The 10,540-nt window shown below is 54.4% G+C and overlaps 1 protein-coding gene across 1 annotated transcript; it reads right to left on the bottom strand.

Moving 5' to 3' along the window:
- Positions 1 to 235: 235 nt before the first annotated feature.
- On the bottom strand, positions 236 to 9,574 carry LOC107539685 (sodium-dependent phosphate transport protein 3). Its single transcript, XM_087827660.1, has 11 exons — positions 9,547 to 9,574; positions 7,417 to 7,628; positions 5,364 to 5,597; positions 5,191 to 5,278; positions 4,408 to 4,494; positions 3,656 to 3,774; positions 3,383 to 3,544; positions 2,532 to 2,664; positions 2,303 to 2,450; positions 1,628 to 1,718; positions 236 to 370 (listed from the first exon to the last, which is right to left on the bottom strand). The coding sequence occupies exons 1-11, from the start codon at positions 9,572 to 9,574 to the stop codon at positions 236 to 238; spliced, it is 1,437 nt and encodes a 478-aa protein (XP_087683786.1).
- Positions 9,575 to 10,540: the final 966 nt, after the last annotated feature.

Genomic DNA, 10,540 nt, shown 5'->3' with positions numbered 1-10,540 from the left:
CCTGGGGAGTGTCTAAACATTCATGGTGTCCAGGTGCCACCCCAAACCAGTGCGTTCGGCATCTCTGGAGCAGGTCCTGCACGTCAGTATGTTTCAGAGGCTCCCCAGGAAAGTCTAACACACCACCCCGCTGAGAACTGCCGAGCTGACCGTGAAGAAAGAATGAAGACAAGTTAAAAAAAAACGTTGAAACGTCGATGGTCAGTTCTACATTGACGTCTGCAGCCCTGTGCCCTCAGAGGCGGGTGAGGGTCCTCTCCTTGGCCCAGTCCTGGATCTCTGCTTGTCCAAACGTGAGGTAAAACACCAGGCCAAACATGTTGACAGCGGCAGACAGGAAAAAGACATTCCTCCACCCGGACACAGAATCCTGGAAGCAAAAGGCCGGAACCATCAGTCTCACAAGTTCCTTCCCTACCAGGCCTAGAAATCCTCTGTATCATGTGTGGCCATGCTGACCCTGAAGAGCATAAGGAATGACCTGCAATAGCCACGTGTCTTAACTTATCAGAGACGGTTTTATGGAACTTGGACACAAAATGACTCTCAAATGAAAGATGGGTTCTGGGTGGGGACGGATTTTTCTTTAAACCAAAATAAGTTCACCTACACCAGTGTTTTTCTGGATTTGGGATCCCAACAGTCATGAAAAATCCTATCATTCATGGAAAATGATGCCTAAAATGGCCTTGTTAAGATCTCACCCTCGCCCTGCTGGAGTGGTTCAGGGGTTAGAGCGTCGGCCCTTGAACCGAAGGGTCTCAGGTTCGGTTCCTGGTCAAGGGCACATACCTCGGTTGCAAGTTTGATCCCAGGCCCCGGTTGGGGGCACATGTAGGAGGCAACCAATCGATGTGTCTCTTTCACATTGATGTTTCTCTCTCTCCCTATCACTCTCTGAAAAGCAATGGGAAAAATATCCTTGGGTGATGATTAAGCACAACAGAAAGATCTCATCCTCTGTTCGCTGCGTCGTTTGGTTTGAGGCGTCAGTCACAACAATCCCTTGGCTGGACGGCTCGGAACCACCGCGCTGCACGCAGCCAGCCCGCCCGACGCTGCTCACCGAGGCCTCGTGGGTGCAAGGTCGTGTCTGTCACTACAGGCACAGTGCATCCCTAGCAGTTTGGTCGAAAACTAACCATGGCCCTGGCTGGTGTTGCTCAGTGGTTAGAGCGTCCGCCACCCTCCCAGCTTTGTCTACCATGAATTAACCTCTTTAAACTGGCCTCCAACACGGGTGTTTCCATTCGTGACTCTAAAGTCAGAGCGAATCTGAGCGGACTCCTTGTCATCTCTCGTCTGCCCCGTTTCCCTCTCGTACTCGAAGTCTGCCCTTCGCTCTGCGTTTGTTCCTCCAGATAGTCACCGTGCTGTTTGCTCTGCCCGAACCTCCCGTTTCCATCAATCGGACACTGTTCAGCTTTAGAAACCCTGCTCTTATTTTCCCCCCGGGAACCTGAGCTCCCGGAGCCCGGCTGAGAGTCTGCTCCGAGCAGGGCAGGGTGGTGGCGTCCGTGCCCGCCTTTCCCATCCGACCACAGTCCCGGGAGCAGAGGCCCGGCCGTGCGTGCCCGGTGCCAGCGCAGCACCTGCTGCTCCCGCTTGCTCGGTAAGCGGGCCCCACCTGGCTGATGAGGAATCCGGTGGCCGTGGAGGAGATGATCCCCGCGACGAGCCCGAATCCCCGAGAGATGCCCATGAGGAAGCTCGCGTACCTGTGGGCGATGATGTCATAGGTGGTTTTACAGGAAGCTGCTTCCTCAAACAGCGAGCGTTTTATAGTGGCCTTTTCTTAGACAGAAAGATGGCTTTTCAGCCGCTCAACTTGGGTGCAGTTCAGCTCTATTGGCAAAGTCGTCTAGCCTGACGTGGTGTCTCGACCTTCAGGGCGATGATCACCTGCCTCCAAGCCCACAACCAGGGAGAGACTCTGCCCCCGGGGGAGTCCAGGCTCCCTCCTGGCAGTATGTCGAGTGGACAGGACAACAGACTCCGTACAGAATGCCTGGGTTTAGATCCTGGCTCTACGTGTGTGTGACGTCGGGCATGTCACCTGAACTGTGCCCCAGCCTTCTCCCCTATCACGCGTGGATGACAAGAGGGCCTCCTCCTTCGCTGTGAGGACTGGGTGTGTTCTGAAAACGCCTCAGGCCATGGCCACAGGCTGACATTTCTAGCCATTTGTCACTATTCTGCCCCGTATATTGTATGTCAGCAACACAAAGGAGTCACAGGGTAAGACTGAGGCCCGACACCTCTGCAGGGGCCTGGAGGAGGCCCCAGCAGGTACAGGTCTCACCTGGGGGCCACGTCTAAGGTGTTGATGATGAACCCCGAGTCGCACAGGTTGCTGGTCCCAGGAATGAGTATCAGCAGAACAATGGTTGTCAGGTAGCTGGAAGCCACGAAGGGCAGGGCCACGGCACAGAGCGAGGGGAGCAGCAGCCCTGGGGGGAAGATGGGGCTCAGGACCCGCTCAGACCAGGCAGGAAGGGATCTGTTCCCCACGCCCGTCCGCCTGTCCTTACCCAGGGACGAGAAGAGTTTTCGCACGGTGATCAGCCTGAGAAGATTCCTGGACAGGAGGAAGTCGGCCAGCTGCCCTCCGAGAATCGTGCACGTCGAGGCAGCAACGTAGGGCAGGGAGGACAGGACCCCGCTCTGGGGGGAGGAAACTGACCCGGTGAGGACACGGGACAGGGCACCAACGTCACACACACCACTGTCAGCCCTCCTGACATTCTTTTTTTTTTTTTGGTCCATCCTCACTCGAGGATATTTTTTCCATTGATTTTCACAGAGAGTGGAAAGGAAGGAGGAGAGGGAGAGAGGGAGAGACATCGATGTGAGAGAGACACATCGATGGGCTGCCTCCCGCATGTGCCCCGATCGGCCCTGGGGATTGAACCTGCAACCCAGGCACATGCCCTGGACCAGGAATCAGACCTGCAACCCTCTGGTCCCTGGGCCAACACTCTAACCACTGAGCCAAACTGGCCCGGGCATGACATTGAGTTGTTTTAAGGAAACTAGTGGTATCACTGTCTCAGGTGAGAGGGCCGGCACCTGCCTTACACTGTCTCCGGAGACAAGCGATATTAATTTCTAAGAGGACTTGAAGTAAGAATGAAGCGCGGTGGTTAGGAGCTCACGCTGCAGCAGCTCTGTCACCAGGCAGGTGTGGGATCCAGGCCGTCCTCTCACCTCTGTGTGTCCTGTTTCCACACCTGTGCCATGGGGATCCTTACGGTGCCTCTCTCAAGGTCGTTGTGAAGGTTAAATGGTTGTGGGCAAAGCCAGGATGTCATCGGCAGCATGGACACAAATGTCCCCACTGACAATGTTCTCATTGTCAGAGGTGTGTCGGAAGCACGCTCACCTCTCTGATGTTGACGTGGAGCACAGAGCTGATGTATGTCGGCAGGTACGTCACAATGATGGTGCATAACCAGAAATGGCTGAAAAACCCTGTGAAAATGGCCCACAGAGGCAGGCATCTGACCATAGCCTTTATGGGGACGGATCGTCTTCGAGAAGTGGGCTGAAAGGAAATATCCAATCAGTGTGGGTATGAGAAGAGGCCAGAGGCCCGTCCCGGGAGCCCCGCCCCGCCCTGGTGACCCCTGTGCAGCCACGGGGGGATGCTCAGTACCTGCTGGGCCAGTGAGGACAGGATGTGCTCCCTTTCCCTGAGGCTTATGCAGGGGTGGTGAGCGGGGTCGTCGTAAATGACCGTGAACCACAGGACACAGCACATGCAGCCAATGCTACCTGGGAAGCCAGGACCCAGTTAGTTCTCAAGTAGATTTGTGAGCTGCGAGGAAGGGAGTTTGTCTGAAGTGGTGCCCCCTCCAAAACGCACACCAATTCATGGTTATTCCACCCCAAGGACCTCAATTTCCACACCTCTTTATATCACTTCTTCTACAATTCTTTTAATATGTTTTTTTAAAAATTGATTTTCGAGAGAGAGAAGAAGGGAGAGGGAGAGAGAGAGAAACATCAATGATGAGCGAGAATCAATGATCAGCTGCCTCCTGCTCGCCCCCTACTGGGGATCGAGCCTGCAGCCCGGGCATGTGCCCCGACCGGGAATCGAATTGACAACCTCCTGGTTCATGGGGCGATGCTCAACCGCTGAGCCACACTGGCCAGGCCAAATCTCCTGTTAACTAAAGCTCTCCAGATACCATCTCTCAAACAGAGACAGCCGTTTGTCACCATCGGAGCCCCCTGGAGGCAGCAGGAGCATCGCCACCACCTAGGCTAGACCAAGAAACCCACCAACCGATCCTCAGGGTGCTTGTCGCCTCCCGCTTAGCAAAGGGCCTGTCCTGTCCTACAGGAAGAATGTGGCCGGACGCGGGGGAAACGGAGGCGTTAGGGGGAGAGGAAGCGACTCACCGAATATGTAGAAGATGAAGGGCCAGCCCAGGGCCTGCGAGATGAGCCCCCCCACACAGAGGATGAGAAAGGATCCGAACGCTGCTCCTGGGGAGAAGGGGGAGGAAGAGCGCTGTGACCGGGCGGAGGCTGAGACCCTGGGGCCCCCGGGTGTCGTCCCAGCAGTGAGGGGGCAGCCTTGGAATGATGGGTGACGAGCGTCTTTCTTGTCACTCGGATCTCCCCAATAAAGTCACGTGAAGGAATTAGGATTTATGACAATAGTGATAATAATAATAACATGGCCCTTAACACCAACCTGGCGAAATCCACAGCCCACCTAATTTCCTTATAACCGGAGTCACGTTCTGGCAGCGAGCAATAGGAGGGTGGGGACAGAACAGGAAGGACTGACGCACGTTAATAAGCCACCGTCCCTGCTCTCAGGGCGGCTCAGTCCGGGGGGGCGACAACGTGAACAGTATTCACTCTGACAAAAGCAGTGCCGTGTAAACTCTCTTCCCGCCCTGAGCTCCAACCGTCTTAGTTCTCATTGTATATCTTTGCTAAAATGGTGTTTCAAATGGCTTCTACACTCTTTTCCCCATGATGCTTTCGGGGTTCACGACGGTCTGCTCTGTGCCGAGCCTCCGTGGTGCTCCAGCACCGAGGCGTCTTTCTCATCTGCTATGTACCGTCCTACGCTGTTGAATTTTGGGGAAGGACTTTGACCCCTCTCCCTGAAGCCATCCCTGCCTCGCAGGGAGGGTGTGGGAGAGCTGGGACCCGGGTCGGAATCCTTACCGGAGCCGGCGATGCTGGTGAGCTTGCTGCGTTCGAGCGGGGGAGCCCATTTGGCCCAGATGGTAAACTGCCCCGTCCATGCCATCCCCTGAAATGAAAACCGTTGAGGCCTCTGATCGCTGGTAGATTCAGGAGTCTGTATTGCACTCGGAGGGGAGAAAGCATCTGAGTACCTGGGCCATGCCCTGGGCCGTGCGAATCACAATCACCAAGCTCACTCCCAGGTCAGCAGCCAGCGGCGTGAAGAGCGTGAGAAGGGAGGAGGCGAGCAAACCGGCCCCCAGCATGTGCTTCGCACCAAATATCCCAGCCAGATACCCGCTGGGGATCAGGGTCAGTATAATCCCGTAGCTGATGGAGCTGAAGATGATGCCCTGGGTTTCGGGGCTCCATTCGTATACAGAGGTCTGGGGGGGGGGAAAGGAAAATTCTTCACTAAGAAAATCTGCTTCACAGCTGGAGCTGCTTGTGGTTGGTGGGACCCTACCATAAAAGATGAAATTTGGTTTTTCTCTATTTTTCTAAATCTAACTAAAATATTCCACCTTTTCCAAACAACCCAGAATTAACTTCTCTCAGAGGAAGAAAAAAACAGAGGAATTGAAGGAGAAATGAGACAAAGAAATAATCACACAAATGGGTGGTGGGAAGGTGTAGGTGAAGGGAGACGGAGAGATGTTTCGTCTGTGGAATATCTCCCTTTAGCTATTTTGTTTCTGGTAAAAGTTGGGTGACACCCTGACCCTCATGTCAAAGAGTAAGGAGGGTGCAGCGTTACTGAGCTCTCACCCAGATCTGTCCCTGATGCCAGGTGTAGGGATGATGGTCGCCTGCCTTGCAGAGCTGGCTTCCTAAACACGATGACGCATGAGTAAGGTCACATTCCCCTTCTGATGTAGCCCAATAAACACTTCCTTTAAAGATTTTTTAAATTGATTTTTAGAGAGAGAGAAAAAGAGAGGGGGAGAGAAACATCGGCGTGAGAGCAAAACATTTATCAGCCGCCTCCTCCACACCCCCTACCGAGGATTGAGCCCAAAACCCTTTGGTGCGCAGGACGGTGTCCAACCAACTGGGCCATGCCGGCCAGGGCCTGGTAAATAATTTTTGGTAGCCCATTAGATGTGAAACATCATGTTATAAATGGGAGTAGAGGGCCAAACACTGTGAACTATAAAATACTTTGTCCACTTAAAATAAATAATGCAAGATACACGATTCACGTCAGAATTGGAGTTTGAAGATGACCACCAGTGGAAAAGGGACTCTGAGAAGAGGGAGCTGGGAAGGTCCCAGGAAGGGAGCAGCACTTGAAGCAGCCTTTAAGAATGACTCTGATTTGTATCAAGAGAAACAAGAAAATTCATTCTCATTGAAGAAAACAGAAAAGTGGACTTTGCAGCATCTGGAACGATACCAGAGGGTCAGCGATGCACCGGGGCTCTGACTGCTCAGAGCAGGGACTGTCCCTGGGCCGCTCAGCAGATGTGAGGGTGCTGAGAGGTGGGCCAGGCTCCGGAGGGGTCCAGCACGCAGAGAGAGGAGTCTGGCAACACGGGGGATCCTGGATTCTCGAGCAGGGAGAGTGAATGTGCAGAATGAACGATAGGTCATCGTAAATGAGCAGGGTCCCAGGGAATAAAATTATGAAATATGAGGATGGTAAGATATTGCAGCTGGTCTGGAGGAGAATTCGAAGAACCACACACACACATACATGTGCAGGAAGTAATGCTGGAAAAGAGGCTCAATAAATGGCAAAACTGGCTTATTCAACTGAGGCGCAAGTGGAGGAGAGTCAGCCGATTTTCCACAGGACAAATACATTTGCAGAGCTGCAGGCAAGGACCATTTGCAATACCATTTGTGTGTAGAACTTAAGTTGTAAAATGGCTCGAAGACAAGGGAAGGTGCCGAGACCTGCGCAGGATCAGGCAGAAGGATGCGCTGAGATGGTGCCTACTTTTTTCATTGAAGACGCCCAGTAACCTATTCCTTTTTAGAAGCTTTCACAGTTTTTTCCTATATTCCTCCATCTTGTAATTATGATAACGTTAATGAAAGATTATCAGAGAGTGAAGCCATAGCTCAAAGAAAAATAATTTCAGTTCTAAAAAGTTCATCATTGAAAATTCATGCTTCTCTACCCACAGAATCAAGATCGAAGTCTTCCCTTCAAACTGGGTTTTCCCTCCCGACAAAGGGCTGGTTTTCCATCTCACTTACCTCTGTGTTGAATTCCTTGATGGATCTGCTGGAGTCCCTCAGGGCGTCTACAAGGGGCTCATCCGCGGAGGCGTTGAGCAGGGCAGGCTGCCGGGTGCTGTTGACCATGGCGATGATGGCGATGCTCAGGCTCACCCGCTGGGTGATCATGGTGAGGTTTGAGAGGTGCATGACCACAGCCAGTCCACAGCGTAAGGAGCAGAAATTTGGGCCTGGGGAAGGACAATGCAGGGAGCTCCTGGCTGCGGTCGCTCCTCTCACTGAGAAACTGCAGTCCCACCGTCTCCTTTCACTCAAATGACCAAGACTGCAACCCTCCTCTGTCATTTTCTTTCCTTGGCTTCAAGACAATGAATCTGGGATCTTATAATCAAGTAAAGCAACAATGGGAAGCAGATAATAAATATAGGAAAACCTAAGTGAAGGTATTTATATCACATTGTTCCATAACGAAGCGGGGAGATGGTGGCCGAGCTGTCACTAAACCTTTCTCCCAGCCGCCAGTCAGTGGCCTCATCTGCTTTGCATATTCATTCACCAAAAATCTCGAAAGTTTCTACTAGACAGCTGCCTTGGAATGAAGCTAGTCGAACATCCAGGGTCTTCTTTTTATTTATTTAGTTTTAAATTATTGATTGATTTTTAGAGAGAGAGAAAGGAAGAGAGGGGGAGGGAGAAACATCGATTTGTTGCTCCACTTATTTCTGCATCACCAGTTGATTCTTGTGTGTGCCCTGACCGGGGATCGAACCCAAAACCTTGGCATATCAGGATGATACTCTAACCAACCCAGGATCTTCTTTTAAAGTACCTGAGGGTAGAGCGTAAACAAGCCCTTCCACTAACTCGAATGTGACCTTCACTTGGAAATGTTTTTGTTGTGTGTCACCAGGTCCTGCCTTCACAGATGCTCAGCTTTTAAAGAAATTAATGTGGAGAATCATTTTTACTCAGTTTGTGGTAGCGGAAGAGTATTCAGTATGTTACAAGAACAAAATTTTTAAAGTCCCCATGAAGTGAAACAACAGGCCAGTATTGAAGGGTCCCCATGTGAATGATGGGGTCAATTTTTTTTTTCATATTTGTAGAACTAGGACTAAAGAGAAACAAGAGAAAACCTGTGAGGAAACATGAAAATACAGGGCGTCTCCCCCCAAATGTATACACACTTTAACAGTTGATTCTATTACACTTTGAAAATAAAATGTATTTTAATGAACACTACCTTTATCATTATTAAAAATGTGCATACGTTTTGGGGGGACACCCTGTATAATGGAGGAAATACTTTTTTTTTTAAGGGCCAGTTGGCTCAGGGATGGGATTGATTGCCTCAAAAGGTTTCCTTATTACTGGAGATGTCCAAGCTCAGGGGACCTAGCCAGCTGCCCGGCAAGGACACCGTAGCAGGGATTCATGCAAAGGCTGGGGGTTTGTGTAAAATCACGTTTTAAAGACTCGTTCCATTTCGTGTGTCCCAGGGTTTACTGATCATTTAGCTTAATTTCTGATCGATAACTCCGCGGGGCTCCCTAAGAAGCAACGACAGGTAACAGGCTGAGGGCCTGGAGCTGGTCCCATCCTGCACCTGAGTCTACAGCGAGGGCCTGGCCGCGGAGCGGGACGGGGGGCGAGGGCGTGCGGCCGGGAAACAGCGCCCTGCTTCCGCAGCACGCAGGTGGCTGGGGGGCAGCTGCCAGCACCAGGTGGCCCGGGGGCAGCTGCCAGCACCAGGTGGCTGGGGGGCAGCTGCCAGCACCAGGTGGCCCGGGGGCAGCTGCCAGCACCCAGGTGGCTGGGGGGCCCGGGGGCAGCTGCCAGCACCAGGTGGCTGGGGGGCTCGGGGGCAGCTGCCAGCACCCAGGTGGCTGGGGGGCTCGGGGGCAGCTGCCAGCACCCAGGTGGCTGGGGGGCTCGGGGGCAGCTGCCAGCACCAGGTGGCTGGGGGGCTCGGGGGCAGCTGCCAGCACCCAGGTGGCTGGGGGGCCCGGGGGCAGCTGCCAGCACCAGGTGGCTGGGGGGCTCGGGGGCAGCTGCCAGCACCCAGGTGGCTGGGGGGCTCGGGGGCAGCTGCCAGCACCCAGGTGGCTGGGGGGCTCGGGGGCAGCTGCCAGCACCGGGCGGCTTTACCTCTCCTGGCGGCCGGCTTCTGGTCCATGGGGCTCGTCGGGGAAACGGCAGCGCGCTTCGGGGCAGCGACGCTCTCCGCCCTGAGTGTCTCTGACCACGACGGGCTTTGATCTGCGGGGAGAAGCACAACCCAGAGCATGACCGCGCCGAGCATCCTCTCGGTCCGCGCGGCCCTCGCGCAGCACCGGCCGGCGCCGGGCTCCGCGCCCGCGGCCGACATCACAGAGCGCGAGTCATCGCCACGCCCGCGCGGGGCTTCCAGAGCGGGGGCCGCGGCCCCGCCCGTCATTCAGGCCCTGCCCGGTCCCCGTGCCCCCCGTGTCCCCGTGTCCCCGTGTCCCCGTGTCCGCCCTCGCCTGTCCTGTCCCGCGTGGGGCTGCGGGGACTACACGGAAACGGAACCCGCGGAGCGGCCCTTCCCCCGGCCCCGCCCCGTCCACGGCGTCCGCTCTGGACACGGAGCACGACGTTGGTCACACGGGCGCGTCCCCTGGAGAGTCTAAAACGCCCACCCTCGCCTCTGCCACGCGCAGTCCGGACACTCCGTCGGGCTGGAAAGGGCTCCCGACCGCCTGCAGCGTCGCCCGAAAGGAAACCCCGCTGTCTGTGGGGGCGCCGTGGTCCCCAGAGGGGCAGGGCTTGCTCCGGCCACCCGTGGGGCTCCTCGGGAGCCTGGGAGCCGTCACCCCCCTAAGAATGCCGTGGATTTTGCAGCGGATCCTGAGCGGCAGGGCCCGCGGCTCTGCAGACACCGGTGGTGGCTGTGCTTCCTCACAAAGCTCTGCATCCTTTCTGCACATTAATGGGACATCCAGGCCCACAGGGATCCTCATGATCTACGGCCGTCGGGGGAGGAATCATAAGGAGAGACACAGATGAAGAATTTTGCCTCCGAATATAATTTGTAGTATTAGTTATTACCCCGTAAGCCTGGAGACCAGTGACCCTAACAGTAAGGGTTTGCTGAGTCAGTGTCGCAGACACTGATGATGGA

The sequence above is a fragment of the Miniopterus natalensis genome, chromosome 19, assembly GCF_054644295.1.
Source record: "Miniopterus natalensis isolate mMinNat1 chromosome 19, mMinNat1.hap1, whole genome shotgun sequence".
NCBI classification, from domain to species: domain Eukaryota; kingdom Metazoa; phylum Chordata; class Mammalia; order Chiroptera; family Miniopteridae; genus Miniopterus; species Miniopterus natalensis.
Note: the sequence above shows the minus strand (reverse complement) of the source record. Positions and strands in the feature narration are given on the sequence as shown.

Bases quoted from the DNA above. Each gene is read 5' to 3' on its own strand.
- LOC107539685 (XM_087827660.1), bottom strand. From the start codon at position 9,574: ATGGACCAGAAGCCGGCCGCCAGGAGAG. The intron at 5,279-5,363 runs GTACTCAGATGC...TTTTCATTTCAG, and splicing joins CGGCCCAGGGCATGGCCCAG to GGGATGGCATGGACGGGGCA. The intron at 4,495-5,190 runs GTAAGGATTCCG...CCTTCTCCCCAG, and splicing joins CACCAGCATCGCCGGCTCCG to GAGCAGCGTTCGGATCCTTT.